Source organism: Peromyscus californicus, unplaced genomic scaffold, assembly GCF_007827085.1.
Source record: "Peromyscus californicus insignis strain IS unplaced genomic scaffold, ASM782708v3 Scaffold_8__1_contigs__length_139910024, whole genome shotgun sequence".
Classification (NCBI taxonomy): domain Eukaryota; kingdom Metazoa; phylum Chordata; class Mammalia; order Rodentia; family Cricetidae; genus Peromyscus; species Peromyscus californicus.
Genome location: NW_026294606.1, coordinates 65,405,335 through 65,428,062, shown reverse-complemented (window position 1 = coordinate 65,428,062; position 22,728 = coordinate 65,405,335). Strand labels below are relative to the sequence as shown.

The 22,728-nt window shown below is 43.7% G+C and overlaps 1 protein-coding gene and 1 long non-coding RNA gene across 5 annotated transcripts in view; one reads left to right on the top strand and one right to left on the bottom strand.

The window, feature by feature from the left end:
* Window positions 1–22,075, top strand: part of Dclre1c (DNA cross-link repair 1C) — a 33,039-nt gene extending 10,964 nt beyond the window's left edge. The window contains exons 5-15 of one of the 4 annotated variants that reach the window (XM_052729781.1): window positions 1,355–1,410; window positions 1,937–2,038; window positions 2,586–2,658; window positions 3,016–3,156; window positions 6,187–6,288; window positions 10,501–10,637; window positions 11,160–11,214; window positions 13,894–13,982; window positions 17,832–17,926; window positions 19,723–19,763; window positions 19,844–20,001. In XM_052729781.1, the coding sequence (XP_052585741.1) occupies window positions 1,355–1,410; window positions 1,937–2,038; window positions 2,586–2,658; window positions 3,016–3,156; window positions 6,187–6,288; window positions 10,501–10,637; window positions 11,160–11,214; window positions 13,894–13,982; window positions 17,832–17,926; window positions 19,723–19,763; window positions 19,844–19,888 (936 nt within the window). In that variant the 3' untranslated portion in view covers window positions 19,889–20,001. Of the gene's footprint in view, window positions 1–1,354; window positions 1,411–1,936; window positions 2,039–2,585; window positions 2,659–3,015; window positions 3,157–6,186; window positions 6,289–10,500; window positions 10,638–11,159; window positions 11,215–13,893; window positions 13,983–17,790; window positions 17,927–19,722 lie in introns of all 4 variants that reach the window. The other 3 variants (XR_008216088.1, XM_052729779.1, XM_052729780.1) reach the window with 3 other exon arrangements.
* Window positions 18,701–20,373, bottom strand: LOC128104758 (uncharacterized). The gene is made up of 3 exons (XR_008216089.1): window positions 20,261–20,373; window positions 20,081–20,159; window positions 18,701–19,613 (listed from the first exon to the last, which is right to left on the bottom strand). It is a non-coding gene; the product is annotated as an uncharacterized LOC128104758 (long non-coding RNA).
* Window positions 22,076–22,728: the final 653 nt, after the last annotated feature.

The following is a 22,728-nucleotide window of genomic DNA, read 5'->3' as shown; positions in this document are numbered from 1 at the left end:
TAAATAAGACTGTAGGCCTACCTTAAAACAAAGCAAAAACCCATCTGAATGACACCAAGGGCCAAGGGAACTTTACTGTTTTCTGGCAACTGAGTTAGCATTTGCTCTATAGTTTGTTATAACATTATCATGTGTGGCTTCACAGTGTGGAACTCTGAGGGTGGCCAGTGTGTGTGACTGTGATCAGAAGAGACGTAACGTTTTACATGGTTTTTCTTAGATCAGACGTATTCTTCATCAGTTTCATCCTGGTAGAGCCAGGTTTGGGTGGCGGTGGAGACAAGGAGGGAAGGGGAAGAAGGAGAGCAGGCCTGAATCTTTGCAGGCGTGACTTGGGAGGGGTGTTATCAGGGCCTTGTCAGCTGCAGATGCTGCCTCCGAGCCCAGCCCTGAGCGGCAGGGCAGGCTTTTGTTGGGGTCTTGCTGAACCACTGCTTACATGTCTTGTCCTGTGACCTGGTTTTTGTACAGTGTGTGTCCAGCCCCAGCTGGGAAGCCCCCGTTGAAAGGGGCCTGCAGGATGAGTGCTGTGAGAATTGGGTGAGGAATTATTACTGAGCAGTGAACCATTACAGACAGAGTTCTGCCCCTCCTATTGAGAGCTGAAGAGTCAGTGGTGCCCAGCAGGCTCTGTCCTAAAGGGACAATGCCACGTACACTGTGATGGGCTGGGACTGGGCTGCATCCACTCCTTTTGTCTTTTAATAATAACACTATTGCAGTATTCGTCGACACACAATTCACTCATTTGAAGACCTGGTGGCTCTAATGTATTCACAGAGCTGTCACCACCATAGTCAATTTTAGGATATTTTCACCACTCGGAAACCCTGTGCCTGTTACAGCACTCCCATGCCCTCCCATCACAGCGCCTTTTAGCTACTGTTTTCCTTTCTGTCTTTTTGGACTTGCCTATCTGTGGAATTATTATACATCATGGGACTTCTTTCTCTGAGCGTATTTCAAGAGTCATTCCTGTATGTGAATGGCATGCACATACAGAACCTTATCTTTATGGCCAAATAGTGTTCCATGGTGTGGGCAAACATGCGCTCTTATCCATTCATCCGTTGCTAGGCATTTTGAAGCGCTTCCACTTTGGGGCTGGTGTAATTACGCAATGAATGTCCATGAACAAATTTTTTCGTGTGGACATTCTCCTGAGTGTGTACCTACAAAAGGAGCTGGGTCCTGTCATAGCTCTGTTTGGACAAAGGAGTGGACAAGTCCACTTCTTCCAGGGTTTGAGCAGTGGGAGACTGAGAAGAGGTATGCCCTTGAACGACACTTTATGAATCTAGCCAGCTCCTCACGGGAACTTCTGTTGCTATTGTTCTGTTTCTTTTCTTTTTAGAAGGAAGAGGTTGTCGTGACTCTGTTACCGGCTGGTCACTGCCCAGGATCAGTTATGTAAGGGGGCCCATCTGTTTCCACTTCTCTATACATAAATATGTGTTATATTTGTTGAGATAGCGTTTTAGGTAGTATGTGTACAGAAATAGATTTTCTTTTTCTGGCTGTGTCTTTAATCTTTACTTCAGAATCGAGCTTGGGAGACTCAGATGAAGACCCATGAACTGTGGCTTTCTTAGTACACATACCTTTAACTGGTCTTTCTCCTGTGGCTCTGCACTGTCTTATCATGGGTTTTTCTCTCCCTGGAATGAAATGATTTGAGTGTATATTAGGAAGCGCTAGAATATTCCAGGCCACGCCTAGTACAGATTCAGTCATGTTACCATCTTGTTGTTGATCTTATTTTTATTTTATTTGTTTTTGCTACTCATGGGGAAAGGTGGCAGTTACTTGGACTTAGCACCCCCCAAATTCTAACACTACATTGTAGGGGATGTGTTTGGTAGGAGACCTTTGCTGCTACTTTACCGTTCTTAGGACTTTGTGGTTTGGAAGTCACTGAGATACATTTATTTTTCAGGTTTTTATTTCAGGGCAGAAATGGAACTGTCTTATACACAGGAGACTTCAGACTGGCAAAAGGAGAAGCTTCCAGAATGGAGCTTCTGCACTCCGGGGGAAGGTATAGGACCTTCTGTAATTTTTGGCTATGCAGTTTGAATAAATGTGTGTGTGTGTGTGTGTGTGTGTGTGTGTGTGTACGTCAGAGGACAGTTTGTGGGAGTCAGTTCCCTTTGCTCCACATGGCCCTGGGGATCAGACTCAGGCTTCAGGCATGGTGATAAGTGTCTTTACCCAACAAGTCATTTCTCTGCTCCAAAAATCTGTTGGTTTTTCCTTTTTTTTTCTTTTTGGTTTTTTGAGACGGGGTTTCTCTGTGTAGCCTTGGCTATTCTGGAACTCGCTCTGTACACCAGGCTGGTCTTGAACTCACAGAAATCTGCCTGCCTCTGCCTCCCAAGTGCTGGAATTACAAGTGTGTGCCACTGCCATCTGGCTCAAAAATATGTATTTTATTGTATTCACTGGAAATTGTTTTCCAGTGAAGTTGATGAACAAAAGATTTGGAAGTGGAGTGGAACATCCTTGAAAATAACTGAGGGTCTACGTCATTTTATACATAATTATGCCCCATGAAAAAGCTAACACTATTTTTTTCTTCATTTCAGAGTAAAAGACATCCAAAGTGTATATTTAGACACCACATTCTGTGACCCAAGGTTTTATCAAATTCCAAGTCGTGTATGTTTGCCTGGGGTGATGGTCTGCCTGGGGTGATAGTCTGCCTGGGGTGATGGGTCTGCTGGGGTGATGGGTCTGCTGGGGTGATGGGTCTGCCTGGGGTGATGGGTCTGCCTGGGGTGATGGTCTGCCTGGGGTGATAGTCTGCCTGGGGTGATGGGTCTGCTGGGGTGATCGGTCTGCTGGGGTGATGGGTCTGCCTGGGGTGGTGAGCTGTGGTGTAGCTACCTGTCTTGTTGGAAGGGTAGGTGTAGGCTAATACAGCAGTTGTCCCTTTGGGCATGATTGCCTCTGAATGTTGAAGAGGAAAAAGATTAGTGAGTTCCTTCAAAGTATCAATTTTTGTTGGCCGTCTAGGAGGAGTGCTTGAGGGGAATTTTGGAGCTGGTTCGGAGCTGGATCACTAGAAGCCCACACCACGTTGTGTGGCTGAACTGTAAAGCAGCTTATGGCTATGAGTATTTGTTCACCAACCTGAGTGAGGAGCTGGGAGTCCAGGTACCTCTCCATTTCCCTGTGCCCCCTTTCCTGCTCTGCCCTCCTCTACTCCCCTTTCTCTGCCTTCCCCTCCCCTACTCCCTCTCCTTTCCTCCCCCAAATAACTGAAGAAGGGAGGGTGGGAGCAGGTTGTTAAAATACAGGTGCAGCAGCTTGTTAAAATACAGGTGCAGCCGGGCGGTGGTGGCGCACGCCTTTTAATCCCAGCACTTGGGAGGCAGAGCCAGGCGGATCTCTGTGAGTTCGAGGCCAGCCTGGGCTACCAAGTGAGTTCCAGGAAAGGCGCAAAGCTACACAGGGAAACCCTGTCTCGAAAAACCAAAAAAAAAAAAAAAAAAAATACAGGTGCAGCGGAGACTGAGCCTCTCAGAAATCACCTCTTCTTTATAGGTGCATATCCTCACAAAAGGACAGTCACAGCTCAAAAAGATTCCCCCGGAGGCAAAGTATTTTTTTCCAAAGTGTGGGTTATAAAGTAAATATAGCAATTGTAAAAGTGAATTTGAACCCAGCGGTATCTGGGTGTACTGCTTGCAGTTAAGATGTTGACAGTGAACCTTTACTTAGGTGGTTGGAAACACACATATATACATGTCTATATCTGTATTTTTCCATGACTGTGTGCTGACCAGGTTGTTATGGAAATCGTATTTCCTGCTTTGAGTCATGGTCAACAACACATGGCGAACACTGACCTGAATCTAGTCAATGGGTCAGTGTTGGGCTTGCTGGGAGTTTTCACTTGTCTGTTTTAGACGTTCTTTCCCAGTTGTTCGATGCCGGACCCTCAGACTCAGGGCAGAAGAGCCTGAAGTGTGTGTGGCGGCCGTTGAGCAAACACCTACCCCTCCAGGGCATTGAAAAGTGTCTGGGACTTTTGTCCCTAAGAGAAGATGGATTTGAAAGAATCATTGAACAAAATGAAGTACTGGGACCGCATGGACATTTTTTAGTTGTACGCTTTTAAATGTAGATCCACCAGCAGAAGTTCTGTGCCCAGAACTTAACAGTGATCCACAGTGTACTTCAGCAATGTTAAAATTCTGTAGTTTTGCTGGGGATCTGGCTCAGTGGCAGAGCACTCATCTTGCATGCACAAGGCCCTGGGTTCTATCCCCAGCACTGGGGAGAGAAAGATCTAGTTTTTCTGTGTTGGAAATTATAAAATTCTAACCTTCGCTCTCCCTAAATGTCTGTCCCTCTTTTCCTATTCCTGTCTATTTCTGTAAGTCCTTCTAGCCAAATATTTTGATGTAAAGTCATTAATTGTCCATTTTGAGGAAGATTTGCTTTTTATCAAAAAAAGAGATTTATTTATCTACTATGGGTACAGTGTTCTGTCTGCATGTATCTCTGCCCGCCAGAAGAGGGCACCAGATTTCATTAGAGATGGGTGTGAGCTGCCATGTGGTTGCTGGGAACTGAACTCAGGACCTCTGGAAGAGCAGCCAGTGCTCTCAACTTCTGAACCATCTCTCTAGCCTGAGAAAGATTTGCTTTTATCTGGGATCACTCGGCCTATGTGTTTGAGTTAAGATGGCCTTTTACACTAAAATCACAGTCGTGATAATATTCACACATGTCCACACACATGCTTATTTGTATTACTTGTCTTTTAGGTTCTTTTGCACATTTTGTCTCTATGATATATAAAGGTGACAGTTATTTGCCTCCCCTAAACTTGGGGTGTAATTTCAGGGGTGTGTGAAGAGTGGAAGCTACTGCTCTGAGCCCTGGGAGAAGCAGCCAGGGGCAGGCAGGTTCAGGGAGAGCCTTTTGATGGTGGCCCCAGAGTTTCCTTCAGTCCCTTTGCCAGCCTAGATCAGGAGTTTACAAAGGGAAAATGGTGGGGTTTCCCACCAAGGTGCCTCCGGGACGACCTGCGGCTGCCTTTCCAGTCCTTTCTGTGCGCATTACTTCATATAGTTCACGTTATCCCCTTCCCGGTTTCCTTAGACAGTCTGGAAAGTCACGTTCGCTTACTTCCTTCTTCCTTACTTTCTTTTATCTTTTTGGGGAGAACGGGTTGCGTGGCCCAGGTTGGTCTGAAACTGTAGCCACAATGGCTTCCACCTCATGATCCTCCTGCCTCAGCCTTCTGAGTGCTGCAATAATAGATGTGTCACCGTACCTGGCTTATGTTTTCTCTGTGTGTCTCTTGTCTGTGCAGATGCGTGGGTGTACACAGCACCTATGCATGTAAGTGCATTGTTAGAGGCCCAAAGTGTGTGTGTGTGTGTGTGTGTGTGTGTGTGTGTGTGTGTGTGTGTGTGTGCATTTAAAGACAGTCTCTCATTGACCTGGAACTCAGTAGGTAGACTGGCTGGCAAGTGTGCCCCAGGGATCCACCACCTGTCTCACCTTCTGAGTGGGATCACGAGCACAGGCCACCAGAGCAGATTTTTGCATGGGTTCTGGGGATCCAACTTAGTTCCTATGCTTGCAAGGCAACGTTTCCTGGCTGCTCCATCTCCCCAGTCACTTACCTTTCCTTCTGATTGGCCCTAAGTAAATCAGCTGTAACCGAACGGGCCGCTCGGGAGGAAGCAGTGTGCCTGTGTTCTTTCGTGCCCTGCCTTGGTGGCAGCCAGCCCAGCACTTGCACATTATTTCAGCGTGTTTGTTAGTCCCACACCAACATGAAAGTGCTACAATTTTCATTTTGTTTCATGATCCTAACATCAGTTTAGGCACTAATATCATCTGCTTTGAAAGACCCAGAAGACAAGCTTTGAGTAAAGCTGACAAGATTGGTTTTAATACTTTAAACTGTAGATGCATTCGTCAGTATGAACCAAGTGATTCTTGAAGGACAGTAATAACACAATCAGATGCAACCTATGGGATGAGTCCTTTGCCTAGTGATACCCTGACAGGATATTACTAAGCACGGCAGTCCAGAACAAGACTGCAAGAGAGAAGAGAAGATTGATCCACTAACTGGACAGTGTCCCCCTGAATACACCCTGGAAGAGTGTATTCTTAGGACTGCATTTCAAACAGTGTGCTTCTATTTGCTGTTATACACAGGTTCATGTGGACAAGATGGACATGTTTAGAAACATGCCTGATATCCTCCACCATCTCACCACGGACCGAAACACCCAGATCCATGCCTGCCGCCACCCGAAGGTACTGAGGAAACACCCGCCCTATTGTTTGTGGGACCTGAGAGATTGAGATCAAGAAGGCAGCCCAGAAATTCTTCTTTTGAAGCTGTTCATGGTCCTAAGCTGTGCAGTTATCCATACCTGAATTCCATGAGTGTGTACTTCATAATGAGTAACAGGCACAGATTCCTAACATGCTTTACAAAGAATTGCTTCTTCTACATGGGAATGAAAATTTTTTTTGTAATGAAGTCAGTAATCTGTGCTAGTTGTAATTTAAGCAGATTATTAATTCTTTGAAAAATGCAAACAATCTCTTTTGGTCATATTTATCCCCTACTCCTCCCAGATGCACCCACATCTCCCTACTCACCTGTGTGCTCTGTTATTTTTGTTCGTTTGTTTTAATAACACATAGAGTTCAGTTTGTGCTGCCCATATCTTCCTGGGGGTGGGGCCACCCCCTGGAGCACAGTTGACCTGCCAGAAGCCACACTGTAGCCAGAAGTTTTCCTGTGTCCCGCAGCTGCTTGATCCCCAGTAAACACACAGAGGCTGATATTAATTACAAACTGTTTGGTCTATGGCTCAGGCTTATTGCTAACTATCTCTTAATCTTAAATTAACCCATTTCTATTCATCTATGTATTGCCACATCTCTTGTGGCTTTACCTGTGTTCCATTACATCTTGCTCCCCCACCAGCCCCAGCATCTCCACCCTCCCACCCTCCCACCTTCCCACCTCCGACTCCATCTTTCTTCTTCCTGTATCTTTGCTTGGATTTCCCACCTGGCTCTAACCTGTCTTGCCATAGGCCAAGGCAGCTTCTTTATTAACCAATGGTAACAACACATAATCACAGCATACAGAAAGATCATCCCACTGCACACACCCTTAAAGAAAACTGACTCTCCCTCTTCTAGAAGCCGTCAGCTGTCCACAGCTTCTCAGGAGTTGGGGCTCAGGACACCTTCCCACTCTGTGTTCAAGTGTTGACTGGCTCGATCTTGTGCAGAGAACCACAGTTGCGGCGAGTTCATGTGTGCCGCGGACTGGGTCTCAGTAGGAACACCAGACCGAGGGAGAACAGGTCGAAGGTACTCAGGATAAGTGAGATTCGGCAAATGACAGACAGACACAGACACCAGAGTATGCTGTGAAACTGCTGCAATTTTACTCAGATCAAGCAGTGTTTTTTATACAATCCTTTGAAGAAAACATGGCAATCGGCCAGTGGGGCGATAGACATAGAATTAACAATGTGGTCACACAATTTTCTCAGAATGATTAATAGATCTCATGAGTACAGGTGTTATTTCCTCTTTTGTGGTCCCTTATCCAGACAGAGAACATTACGGCCCTAGCTGAAGTTTTCCTTCTACGTAATTATTAGACCTTTGTTTTGTATCACAATTAAACCCTTCCCACCATCGTTCTAACCACGGTTTCATTTGTGTGAAAATATTTAACCTTTGCTTGCAGGTGAGAAGGCACCAGGGGGGTTGGGACCTAGCTATTCTTTCCATGAACTGTAACTTATGCCATTCTGTTTTCATACTATTATGATTCACCCATTGGTTCCCATGTTTATCATAAGCTCCCATAAAGGGCAATGGCTCCAAATAATTATTATATCTAGGATCAAAGTTAGGGGGTTGCCACCACCGACCCTTGATGAGAAACTCTATTTGTCCCTTGATAATTCTTATAGGACTGGCTAGTTCTGTAACTGCTTCCTTGCAGCTGCTGTTGGCTGCGCGTGTGGATTGCTTATGAGTTCCTGGACTTTTACTTTCATCTCTCCTCGCTAGAATCTTTGTCCTTCTGAGTCATGAGTTCTTTTTGCTCTAAATCATTCATAAATTCCCCCAAACTTCTAGGACCCTCTTTAACTGTTTGCCTAAAAGCTTGAATTATAGGTGGGGGTATTGAGGCTACTTTTGAGGAATCATTATTCTCTTTATGGGGCACATGAGAAACATTGAGAGCTAACTCCCTGAAATCAATACACAAGGAAACAGCAATAGTCACAGCTGCAAAGAGAAAAAAGCAGAGTGCCAGCCAGCCTCTGCAAGCAGATTTTGCGTGGTTCCGTGTAGCCTGGCACCATGATTCGGGCAGATTGATAAGGGGTCGCCGGGGGCATAGACCCGAGGGCCGCGAGCCCCTCTTTCCCACGTAACCACCTCATCCAAGGCATTTGTCACACGGGCGACACCGTCGTGGGCATGGCACATGTGCACAGCAGTTCTGCCCTGTCTGGAAGACACTGTTTGGTTCCTGTCCCCCACAACCCCTGACTTTACAGTCTTTCTGTACCCACTTCCACAATGATCCCTGAGCTTCAGGGATGGGGATGTGATATGGATGTCTCGTGGCTGAGCACTACTCACACTTATTCTCTGTACTTTGACCAGTTGTGAGTTTTTGCGTTAACCACTGTCCACTGCACAGAGACTTCTCTAACGAGGTCCAAGAGCTGCACTGGTGTATGGATAGAGAGATACTAATGTGGAGGCCAGTTCGATATTATGTCCAGCTTATAATTTAAGCAAGTATGTTCATAGTGTGTTACTATTTGTTTCTGAGACTCAAAAACATGTGTATGCTTGTAAACTCTATTTTTCTTTTACTCACTTAAAATAAATGTCTAGACATAACCTCCTTCCAGCTCAGAAGGAGTTACTATAGTGGTATAAGGCCACGGAAGAACCTCCAATGTCTTTGCTGCTCACAAATTTTTCTTTGTAATTCTACTGTGGACTCTTGAGTTACCAAATGCCAGGCTGCTGCTTTAAATTTGCCTTTGACATTATTTTTCCTTTGATAATATGTCTTTTTCATCCAACATTTTCCTACATGTATACAATGTTTTTGTTGTTTGTTTCTATTTTTGTTTTGTTTTGTTTTTCAAGACAGGGTTTCTCTGTTTAGTCCTTGATGTCCTGGAGCTCACTTGGTAGCCCAGGCTGGCCTAAAACTCAGAGATCCACCTGCCTCTGCCTCTCGAGTGCTGGGATTAAAGGTGTGTGCCACCACCACGCTACAATGTATTTTCAGTTACATTTACTCTTGAATATCCTCTGTTCCTCTCCTACTCCCCTGATTTCCATTCTCTTCCCAGCTAGTGTCTTTGACAATTGAATTATTTACCTTCAAATACAATTGTGTGCCTGATCACAGTTTTCCCCTAAAATGTGAACTGTCTCAGCATAGAACCCTCAGCAATATGCGTCTATATATGTAGAACACTTATAGAACATAGTAGCATTGCTCCATCTGCCCAAACCCTTAAGAACAATACATGAAAATACATTTTCTCATCAATAACATGTGATGTTCTAATCTATTAGCCTTTGTAAGAGAACAGCGCATCAGAAGGGCTGGAGAGATGGCTCTGTGCTTAAGAGCTCTTGTTGCTCCTTCAGAGGACCTGAGTTTGGTTCCCAGCTCACAACTGCCTGTAAATCCAACTCCAGGGATCTAATGCCCTCTTCTGGCTTCCTTGGACACCCCCACACATATATGTATACACATGTGTATACACACACACACACACACACACACACACACAGATAAATAAAATCTTTTTTTTTTTTCCTAATGAGAGCTGCACATTAGAAACTATTCCTGGTGGTAGGTCGGCTGCATATTCTCACGTGCATGCATTGATTTAATCATTTGTAGCCACACATCTAGTGACTCTTGGGGGGGGCTAAAAGAACATAGATAATAAACCAGAAGGTCTCAGATTGTGGGTTGGTTCGGGCTATTGTAGCACAGGCTAGGCTCAGACTTGGGATCCTCCCACTTCTGTTTCCCAAGTCGTCATGTGCCACCTTATCCAGCCCAAAGAGTAGATGGTTTTGATTTTCTTTATTGAGTGCTTCACTATAGACAGGGCCGGGCTGCTGTAGTCCAGGTTGGGCTCAAACTCATGATCTTCCAGCCATGTGCCACCTCACTAAGCCTGAGAGTTCTCTTGACGCAAACCTGTTCTCCAGCATTTTGCTTCTCTGTCCTCGTATTGAGGATATTGACGCACCCAGGCCAGGCATTCTGTAGACTACTTCTCAGTTTGGAATAGCCTGCTTCCTTCCTTGTCTTCACTTCTTTCATGTCCAGAAACTCACCTGCAGTTGCTTCTGAACACTAGTCTCCAGGCGGCTTTGTTGACGATATTGAACTAGAATTGAAAACAAATGTGGTTTTTGGTTTGTTTTTGTTTTCAGGCAGAAGAGTATTTTCAATGGAATAAATTACCCTGTGGGATTACTTCCAAAAATAAAACTGTGCTCCACACCATCAGCATCAAGCCATCCACCATGTGGTTTGGAGAGAGAACCAGAAAAACAAACGTGATAGTGAGGTAAGGGATCGATGCCCTGGGTCTTCAGAAACCCAGAGGTGAAATGCTGAGTTTAATGTAGTTTAAACTCAGATCAGCATGAGCCTAAGGAGAGGATGTTATCATTGTGGAAACTATCCTTTTCATTTAAACATTATTTAAAATGAAGGGATGTTTCTTCCAAACTATGGCAAGACATTAGCTGGTATATCCAGGGACTTCCTCTGTGAGCGGCAAGATGGCTGGACTCTGAGGCATCTGAGGACTTTGCTGTGTATCACAGACTAGTATTGGAAAGAATGGAAGCACCTGGAACAGTAGAGCGCCTCCACAGTGACCCTAATACCTTAGCAACACTCCTTGATTTGGGCTATTTAGAATGTCTGCAGCAGGTTTCCATGTCTGAAGAAGTTGACACCTGTCCTAGGAAGCAATTCCTCACAGCTATCGCGGCTTCCCACCCCAACAGCCTAAGTGGAAGTTCAACCATGTGACACCACTGAGTCTTGCTAAGTGTCCTTTGTGTTCTGCTTTCCCCCTTAGGACGGGAGAGAGCTCGTACAGAGCTTGTTTTTCTTTTCACTCCTCCTACAGTGAGGTAAGAGGATCGATCCGTCAGCTCTCATCGCTGTCTGCAGCCTTTGTGGTTGATCACCATGGGGCAGGGTACATGTGTGTGGGGTGTACATATACATGTGCATATGTGGGGGAAGGGATGAGTGGAGGACAGAAGACAGCTTCAGGTGTCATCCGCAGGAAGGCCATCACACTCATCTGCATCAAGGCCTCTCATTGGCTTGGAACTCAACAATTAGGCTAGGTTGTCTGCCCAGTCACAGGGATCCTCCTATGTGCTTTCCCAGCACTGGAATGCAAGTGTATGCCACTCACTATACCCAGCATTTTCACATGCTTCTGGGCATCAAACTCAGTTCCTCATACTTGCAAGGCAGGCACTTTAGGGGCAAGTGATGGGTTTTGTGTGCATGCCTCCCTAAAGGTATAAAGAAGTTGTTTGTGAAAAGTGCCTGAAGAGTAGATGTTCTTTAGGTTAGAGTAACCATTTTCATGGTTATTGGAAATCCCCGAGGCTGTGTCCTCATTTGATCCTCTGAGTTAGATGCTGATGGTTTTATGTCCTCGTCACCCGTTTTGCAGAGGGGATCCAAGCTTTTGCATTGTCATTACTGACTTTGCCCTGCATAATGGCAGGGGATGTTTCACTGGGTACCAGGTACTGGCCAGTGGGTCCTGGAGCGCATTTTACAGGTGTTGCCTTGTTTATACTGTAAATGAAGAATCTGAGCCTTAGACTTAATGAGATCACAGCTTTTCAAGATCTAATAAGTGAGGTTTGCCTAGGTTGTAGAACTCTTAAGAGGAATTGTGACAGAATTCTTCTGTTTAGCATTCTGAACATGGTATAAAAAAAAAAATCAACATACTTGTGAAAGCTTTAAATTATAATTGTTTAGAATTGTTAGGAAAGGAATTTGTATGTGTAGTCTTTCAAGTCTCACACACACACACACACACACACACACACACACACACACACACACAAAGTATCTTGGGCCTAGAACATTTCCTCCCAGTTTTGTGTCCCAGTCAGAGTACCCACAGCCTGCACCGACTAGCAGCTTTGCTCAGGAAGTTTCCCCAGCACTGTTTCAGTCTTGCATGCTCCTTGTCCGCATCCACCTATGTGGGAACAGCTTTCAGACACCTTAGCATTCAGTGTTTCAGACTTTATGGTAAGGGGCTCTTTCTCTGGGAGTAGAGAAATGTGCACAGAGGTAGGATGTCCTAAGTTGGCTGCTAGGAGAGACCTGCAGTCCTTGGGCCGCCAGTGGTCACGACTGGACCCGATCTTGCCCTGGACTCCTTAAGTAAAGAGCTCTTGTATCCAGGATTGACTGCACTGCTTCCATCAGTGACTACAACCTAAGATGTAAGAAGTGAGTTTTGAGTCTTCCTAGGGTGATAACCGCCGGGTGCTATTAGACTCCACAAGAATAGGCATTAGAACAAACCAAGTCATCTTCAAGATGCAGTTGCCCTGGTAATGAATTATTTAGATATTTAGATCTGGAAAGAGGTGTGGTTACAAGACTTTGTTTTCTTGTGTCTATTATGGTCCATACTCAGCTGTATTCTAACTCACATGGAAGAGGGTTTGCCAAATGTAGGCAACTGGTCTTGGACAAAGAAATGGATATCCTGCCAGGCGGTGGTGCTTCCCCAGCACCGAGAAGCAGAGCCAGGCAGATCTCTGTGAGTTCGAGGCCAGCCTGGTCTACAGAGTGAGCTCCAGGACAGGAACCAAAGCTACACGGAGAAACCCTGTCTCGAAAAACCGAAACCAAAAAAAAAAAAAAAAAAAAAAGAAAGAAAGAAAGAAAAGAAAAAAGAAATGGATATCCTATTGTAAAAAGACAATGTTTAGATCCCACTATTCAGGAACTCAAGCTCTTTCTGTGGAGCAGAAACTGAACAAAGTTCAAATATGCAAGTCCCAGAGCTCACATCGCCCAGCGCAGGAGGGTCTAGGGGATGAGGCCAAGGCATTGCATGTGTCTGGCTTGACAGATCCCTGGTGGTCCCCACATGCAGCCAGCACTGAAGCAGGGTCATCATAAGGAAGCTCTGCTGCTCTTTTCCATACTTGTATCTTTTCTGACACCCTCATTTTTTCTTTTATTAATGAATATTTTAGTTAGTATACAAAATAATGAATCTCGTGATGACATTTTCATACCAATATATCTTCATACTTGGTTCACATTTGCCCACCATTCCCCTCTCTTGTCCCTCCTCCCCCCATCACTGGTCCCCTTCCTCTCCCAAAGAGCCCCCCATCCATTTTCATTATAGATTGTTAAATCTAGTTCCCACAAATGAGAGAAAACAGACTAGACTACCTTTCTCTCCTGAACCTCCCCGCCCCCCCAGTTCCTGCTGTTCTGTCACATATCTGCACATGTATCATGTATGTGTGTATCTATAGAGGCTCCACACGATACAAAATGGGCTATTTGCCTGAGTTTGGCTTGTTTTGCCTAACACAATGATCTCTAGAGTTTTATCCATTTTCCTGCAAGTGACATAGATTGTTCCTTATGGCTGGATAAAAGTCCATTGTGTCTGTATGTCACCTCTTTATTTATTCACCTGTGGAGAGGCGTCTAGACTGGTTCTATGTATTAGGAACTGTGAATGGACTAACACCTCAATTTCCCATCATAGAGATAGTTGATGCACTTTATATTCCTTCTAGATTAAAGATTTTTTGAGCTACATCTGTCCGGCAAATGCATATCCAAATGTCATTCCTGTAGGCCTCACCGTGGATAAGGTCATGGACGTGTGAGTAATTTCTGTTTGGGGGCTTCTATTGCTATTGGTAGTTATGGCTGGGAGGCATGGGAGTGCTGTGCTTGAAAACTTACAGATTGAGAACCCATTTCTATTGTAACATTTAAAATTTTTTTTTAAAGATTTTATTATGTATAAGTGTTCTGTGTGTATGCTTACACACCAGAAGAGGGCACCAGATCTCATTATAGGTGGTTGTGAGCCACCATGTGGTTGCTAGGAATTGAACTCAGGACCTCTGGAAGAACAATCAGTGCTCTTAATCTCTGAGTCGTCTCTCCAGCCCATAACATTTTTTTGAGCTTCCCCTCTATTTCCATTTCTTCTGGCATTTCTAGTGAGCAGAATGTGCAAGTAACATCAGTTTGTCCTAAGTGGAACAAAGTTCACCAATTGCTTACAATGTGCATTTGACCAGATTGCTTCTGAACTAATCATAACTAACCAGCAAATCAACAAATTAGGAATATGTTGTGGGATATTCGATCACACTGTGAACCCCAAGTCTGCATTAATTAAATAAAATCAACCTTGGTCAGGAGGCTGAGTTAGCAACTAATTGACAGAAAGTAATCATAGAAAATAATAGGGTGTCTGTAAGAAGATAGAGAGATGCACAGGAAGTAGTGGGGGACTTACTGTAGCTGGGTTTATTTGGAGGAGCAGAAGGAAGTTCTTTCGGAGATGCAGGTAAAGAGAGAAGGTCAGCTAGCTGCTACTCAACCTCTCTGAGCTAGCAAGTTTTCATCCCAGCCTTTGACTCCCAAGTCTTATTGATAAATAGAAAGATAGAGAGTTAATTAAAAGCTATATTTGGCAGCAGCTACATAGTCAGTACCTACAGGGACAGAATTCCCGCCAGGCCGTGGCCTGAGCGGCCAGGCTACTACCAGAGAAGTGCAGAGTCATACTTGCTGGCTAAAACAGCAACCTCTGTGCCAATGGAAAAACAATAGGAATGTTCATTCATGCCTACATGTTGGGGTTCTCAGGGATCTAGAGAGAACTATGAAAAGCACTTGGCAAAGAGCCAGTAGGCAGGCAGTCAAGGTATCTATGGAATGAGTGAATGAAACTCGAGAGCAAGGCAGTGCAATAGTTGTCATTTACTATTATCACTTTTTTGTTTTTTGTTTTTTAAGACAGGATTTGTCTGTGTAACAGCCCTGGCTGTCCTGGAACTTACTTTGTAGACCAGGCTGGCCTCAAACTCCCAGAGATCTGCCTGCCCCTGCCTCCCAAGTGCTGGGATTAAAGGTGTGCATCACCACTGCCCAGCTTTGTCTTTTATTTTTTTAATTGCATTTATTTTTGTGTGTGCATGCACGTGTATGTGAGTTACTGTTATTGTTGATGTATGTCATCAAGGTCAGAGGACACCTTGTATAAAAAGTTCTCTTTCAACAGGTGGGTCCAGGGGACTGAACTCATGTCCTCAAGGCTTAGTAGCAGTTGCCTTTACCCACTAAGCCATCTTGCCATCTCATTAATCAGCTCAGGCTGGCCTGAAATTTGTGACCCTCCTGCCTCCACCTCTCAGGTGCTGTCATTACTGACAAGTGCTACCACTCCTGGCATAACGTCTTTAAGTCCATTCATTTTTTGTTTTGTTTTCTGTTTTTTTTTTTTTTTTTTTTTTTTTTTTTTTTTCCTGGACAGGATTCCTCTGTGTAACAGTCCTGGCTGTGTCCTGGAACTCACTTTGTAGATCAGGCTGGCCTTGAACTCACAGAGACTCACCTGGCTCTGCCTCCCAAGTGCTGGGATTAAAGGCGTGTGCCACCATTGCCTGGCTAAGTCCATTCATTAAACATTTTTTTTGTGCCAACTCAACAGTTATGTGGGGCAGATCCACGCTGACTGAGTTTTAGGGTTCTGTGGAAAGGCTGGTGTATGGAGGCATACATGCGCACAAGCTGCCAGGGCCATGAAGGAAATTAGCCTGGTGTCAGGGAATCCGCCTGAAACTGATGAGGACATAGAGCACTGAGCTTAGATAGATGGAAAACAGGCTCTAGGCTATGGAGAGAGGTCTAGGTGGAGAATGAAATAGGTGCAGTAAAGAAACCCAGATCCACTCAGTGGAGAAAAAGGGAAGTGTATTCCAAACTGCCAAGGCTGTCTCTTGGGAAAGCGGAGAGCAAGACAGGAGCTGGAGGTGGGGTATTTCCAGGGTTTTAAAAGGAAGGGGTACCTGGGCAGAGAGGAACCTATAAACTGGGGTGGAGGTCTTTGAAGTGTAGGGATTGACGGTGCCTAGAAGCTTGATATGCTAGTAGGCACCACAGGGTGTATGTTAATGGAAGAGCCAAAGGTCCCTTTTGCCAGAGATAAGGACAATGCTTTGTTTAGCATGTCAAAGCTACTTTCTCAAGTCCCTGAGGGGATGTTAGCTTTTGTCTAAATGCCAGACTTTGGGGAAAAAAGATTTCTTGGGACCAGACAGGTGGAAGGCACAGATTTCTAGTTGTCAGTGAGGGCAGTAACTGAAAAGGACAAAAATCACCAGGGAAGCATGAGGAATGATAGCCAGGCTGAGGCCAGAACTCCAGTAGCAAACTAAGGAAGAGCTGGAAAGCGAGTTCTGATAGCAGGAGGAGGGAAAGTGGAAGTTACTGGTGAGCAATTCTTAAGACTGCTAAGCTGGCGAGATGGCTAAGTGGTTAAAAGCTCTCCAGAGGACCCGAGTTTGGTTCCCAGTACCCACATCCAGAGGTGCACAATTGGCTCTAACTTCAGCTCCAGGGGACCCAATACCCTTTTCTGGCCTCCATGGAACCTATCCACCTCAAACATGTGATGGACACATGAATAGATACAGAAATAGAAACAAAATTTTTTAAAGTGACCTAGTGCTGGGACTGTGATGTCTCTGGTTAGCTTGGTAATGAGGCGATTTGTGTCTGCTCACAGCAGTTTTAGTAGACTTGTTAGAAGCCAGAAAGCATGGAAGTGTAAAGGAAGTAACATGCTGGCTAGCAAGGCAAGCGTTAAGAACTTGATCCTGATAGCTGAGGTTGAAGATTGTCTTGTAGATTTAAATGGGAATATACTTAGAATCATTTGGATTGCTTGTTAAAAATGTATATTCTATCTTGCATTTCTATTGGGCAATCTGTTGTAGGTAGGTGGGTGGGTGGAGAGTGAACCTCACTTGGCAAAGTTACCTAATGAGTATGCCTGAAATGGCTCCAGAGAGAAGCAGTCACAGCAGATTCTAGAGGGGTCACATGGGACGGAGCCAGGGACTATCAGACACGAGAACAAAGGTGACTATAGTCAGGTTGGGAGCTTCATGGCTGTCACTATCTGCTCTGTTGGCTCTAATCCTCAAGGCTTCTAGCAACCTGGCAGGAGAGTAGGTAGTGTAGCCCTCGGGGAGGGTGGACCCCCTTCAGATTTTGTGTGTGCTAGCTTTCAGCCTGTGGCTCTGGAATCTGATCAGATTTGTAGGATTCTTGCAAGAGGTAAGTGCGTGCCATTAAACAGGGAAGAAGCACCTCTCCTATACTCTCTGGATGCTAGATGGTGTCAATGGGTTACTTAATCCTGTTTTGGGATAGTGTTTGGTCACGCTCTTAGCGTTCTAAGAGCCAAGATTCGAGTTTGGCTTTAATCTGCTAAGGCAGTTCCCTCTGTAGATGATCAGTATCTACTACGTGTCTGTAAGTGCTTCTATTGGCCATTTTATTAAGTTGCAGGATCTTTATTAAATATTTCCCCCTTCTCCCACAAATGCTCACATGATCTCCCTATGGTTTTGTTCTAATCTCTATAAGTGATGTTTATGCTTCAGCAGCTTTCCCAAAAGGAAAAGTCAAATATTCTGATTTATGTCAGTTTAAAGCCTCTGTGCCGATCTTCCCAAAGTGCTGAACCAAAATACAAACCACTTGGAAAATTGAAGAGAACCAGAACAATCCATCTAGACTCAGGTAAGAATGGTTCTGGTCTTCCCAGAATATGCCCTGTGACTGGTGTGGGCTGTAAGGAGGGTTGTGTTGTCACCCACCCTGGAATGTTTTTGATAGGGCTTTAGCAGATGCTGAAGAGACTTGGTTGCCTTCGGTTCTGAGCAGACCGAGCAGGAATGTTATACAAAGAGTGCTTCTCCATTCATTCCTACCTTCTTATATTGCTAGTTTGTTTTGGAGTTAAGAACACAGATAAGCTCTGATTAGAAACGAGAACTTCAGATTCTGAGCAAAGCCTTGTTGGCTTATAGCAGCCACACTTGGTGGTTACGACTTCAGATTTCCATCCCTCGGTGGAGTGCCGTAAGTGAATCCTTACTGGAGAAGGATGCTATTTATTGAACACTTATATAGGGCAAGTCTTAGGCTCCATCTTCTACACATATTACAGCTAAACCTGTAAACAAACTTAGAAGTGATGTCAGTCTGACTTTACCAAAGAGAACACTGGAATTTAGACAATTTAACAATTTAGAAAATCCCCCAAAAGTCTAGCAGGAAATGATGGGGCCAGGATTTGAACCCAGGCCTGTTTTCCATTTTAACCTCTGTATTTCTACTCATTTAGAATCTAACTTTAAATTACTTCTGAGATTTTATTTTTAATGTATATGAATTTTGCTCCCATGTATATCTGTGCATGTGTACCTGGTGCCCTCAAAAGTCAGAAGGCATTGGCCTTGGAACTAGAGTTAAGGATGGTATATTTTATAAGCAATTATCTATTTCAGTCCATACATGTCATTGGTTTTATTGAGTGGGTTTTAAAATGTGATCATGACTTTCCTTCCTTTTCCTTTCTCTAGCCCCTCCCATATTCCCCAATTTGATAACCTTTTATTATTACACATATACACATGGACATATGTATATGCACAAACATACAGAAGTACAACTTGTTTTTGTTGTATGTATGGTTTCAGGGCTGATAATTTTGCATTGGATGACTAGTAAGGGGGCTCATCCCTGGAGAGGCTAATTCTCCTCCCAGCAGTCATTAGTTGCTTGTAGTTCTGTCTAGGGTTGGAACTCTGGAAAATTTCCCCCTTCCACATTAACATGTCGATTCATATTGTCAATGTTCCCATCTTGTTTATACAGACATTTCTAGGAGAGACTTTCTCAGCAGACTTCTATTTTGGCTTATTTACAGTCTTTCTGTCTCCTCTTCCCCAGTAGTATACTGCCTGAGCCATAGATGCAGAAGCTATGATGTAGATGTATCGGTTGGGGCTGTGCTCTTCATGGTCCGTTGATGTCTGCACTGTGTTCAGTTGTGGTTTTCTGCGATGGCCTCCATTTATTGTAAAGAGAGGCTTATTTGATGAGGGGTTGGAGCTACACTTATCAAGAAAGGTGGCTCACGCACAAAGAAGGCTCAAGGGCAGAGGGTGTAGAACTAGTCTTGTAGGTTTACAGATCATTTTTTACAAGTTTATTGACCAGGCCTTCATATCCCTTAGTTCTTACAATGTTCCATGGATTGTCCACACACAGGAAGTATTAAATCAGCATCCATGTTAGTTGGCTCACAACTGCCTCCAACTCCAGCTCCAGGAATCTAACACTGCTGGCCTTCTCAGGCACTTCATTCATGGGCACGTACTCATACACAGATACACACACAGATATAATTGAAAACAAAATCCTTTAAGAGAAAAAAAACAGGTCACCCTGTTAGTCTAGTGGTCACTCAGATTTGAGAAGTACTGACCTATGTTCTCGACACATAGCAGCCTTTTAATTTCTCTTTGCAGACTGGCACCTGTGTTTTATAAAATTCCAAGATTTAAAACAGGTAAATGCTACAGCTCCAACTTTCACTGAAGTGAAGTGTTCTTTCCCTTGTTCCATACATGCCTGTTTTGCTTGTTTCAGAGGAGGAAGATGATCTCTTCGATGACCCTCTACCAACACCGTTAAGGCACAAAATTCCGTACCAGCTAACCCTTCACCCTGAGGTATTTTCAATGAAGGCACTACCACAAGGCCAGTCTGAGCTGAGACAGAGTCCTGCGTGCTACACAGCAGACAGTGTGCAGAATGTTTCTCTGGGCAACTTTGTAGACTGTGAAGAATCTAACAGTGACAGTGGAGAAGAGCTGGAAACCCTACCTTCACTGCAGGCAGGTCTGGGCCCTATGACACTCCCCCAGCAAAATGCTGATGCAGACACACCACAGTGGGAAGTATTCTTCAAAAGAAAAGATGATATCACAGATGAGTGTTTGGAAAACTTACCTTCCTCTATAGAAACGGGGGGATCTCAGTCACCAAAGCTTTTCAGTGACTCACCAAAGCTTTTCAGTGACTCTGATGGAGAATCCACTCACATCTCTTCCCAGAATTCATCTCAGTCAACACACATAACAGACCAAGGAAGTCAAGGCTGGGACAGCCAGTGTGATACTGTCTTGTTATCTTCCCAAGAGAGAAGTGGTGGGGATAGTACATCTTTAAACAAGGGTGCCTACAGACCAAAAAGCAAAGAGAATATTTCCGCCTCTCAAATGGAACAGAATGCACTTTGTCCACAGGATACTTACTGTGATTTGAAAAGCAGAGATGAAGTAAATGGAGATCCTCACACTGGAGAACCAGACACTGTGAGTGGCAGGAAATCCCCACCTGAGGAGAAAACATTACTAACTAACTCACATGTGGACTCGCAGAGCTCCTCCGATTTTGAAATCCCCTCAACTCCAGAGGCTGAGCTTCCTAAACCAGAGCATTTACAGTATTTATATGGAAAATTGGCAACAGGTCAGAGTATAGTTGTTGAAAAAAGGAAATGATCACTCTTAGACATTTAAGAATTAAAACCCTCATTCTAACAAGAATGTCCAATCTTTTGTTGGTGCAACACAGTGTCATACACAAATGTTCTGGGCAACATTCACAGCTGTGGATGTATATATATGGTTTGCAGGTTAGACACACCTGTTAGAGCAACCACTAAAACTATACAAGGTGATACATCAGATCAAAGTGGAATACTAAAGAATGCTCCAATGACCTAAAAGAGAAACAGGGTCAAAACCAGTGTTGCATGAGATGGTAGAGCTAAATCTGAACACATTAATAATCACATTAAATGCAAATGATGTAAAGACATTCATAAAAAGAGAGACTCAGGGAAAAACATAACTGTATCCTGTTTACAGAAAATGTAATTCAAGTGATAGGAAGTTGAAGTAAAAGGACAATGTAAATATGTTAAAGCCAGAGGTTATAGTTAAGAGCAGATACTATCCTGGACAAAGTGTCTAACTCACCAAGGTGGAATGGTAAGTTTTTGCCTAGCATGTATGAAGCCCTAGGTTCAGTCCCCAGTACTGCCCTCCATAAGAGAGACCAGATAATACACAAATATAAAAATTTTAACATGCTTCTCTTAGAGAAACAGTATATAGACAGAAAATCAATAAGACAAAAATGGAACACCACCAGGCAACTGGATCTGATAAACAAGAGTATTTTACTTCACAGCAGAATACATCTCTTCAAGTAAAAGCAGACCATTCCACCAAGATCCACTATATGCTGAATCATGACAAGCAGTCTAGAATAACGGTGGCTCTATTAAAGTAAGTGGATAGCACGGGGAAACCTCAAAAGATATTATATCACATAAAGACCTGGGGGCAGGGCTGGAGAGATGGTTCAGCAGTTTAGAGCACTTGCTGTTTTTTTGAAGAGGACCCAGGTTTGATTTCCAACACCTACATGGTGGCTCATTACTGTCTGTAACTCCATTCTGGGGGATCCAGGCACACGTGTGGTACGTATACATACAGGCAGGCTAAACAGACATAAAACAAAAATCTTAAAAACCACCAAGGGGCTAGGCAAGGCTGTGTTCTAACTACTCTAGAGGCTGAGAAAGGAAGGACTTGAGTTGGAGGTCAAGCCTGGGCAACTTAGCAAGAACTTGTTTCAATAAATAAAACTTTCGCTAATATAATGATAAATTGAAACTACAACAATTAGAATGTAAAGGAAAATATTTAGAATGGTTAACATATATAAGCTCTGTCAATTGTTAAATTGCCTTAAAGTACAATGCTTTTGTATTGATGTGTATAGATTTAATAAAGCTTTATAAACATCTTCCTAAGCACTTTACTATGCTGACATTTTATACATCAAGGAAAAAGATGTAGACATACCACTTAAAATAAGTTTAAATGGAGTCTCATAATGTGCAGATTAAACGGAATGCCACAGATCATCACTATGCTACATGGCAATTAGATCAGGAATTACTGGACCCAACCTACTGGGTGATATGACTTAGAATACATGTATATATAACTATGCATTTGTATATATACTAATACTCAAGACTTTTTTTGTTTTTGAACTGAGCCATAATCTCAGCCCAAGACTTTAGTTTTAATAGGATATTTCATGATCCAAGGCAAGCATTCAAAACATGCCTGCACATTGTTCTGAACATATCACTAACATTTTATAACTGTAATGTTCACATTTTAGGTCTTACGCCTGGCATGAACACTGGCTAAAGTGAGTTAGAGAGCTAAGAACAATAGAGTAGATTTAGATCAATCTACCTGATCAGCTTATGTTTTGAATACAGAATAACAGGAAATATTTATATATGGCGTTTATTCTGTGATAAAACCACTTTATAAAGCTTTAATCCATGAAGCCACACTCTGAGGTAGGCATGAGACTAAGGCACACAGATTAGTTCACACAGCTAGTAAGCGGCAAAGCCAGGACTCAAACACACAAGCACG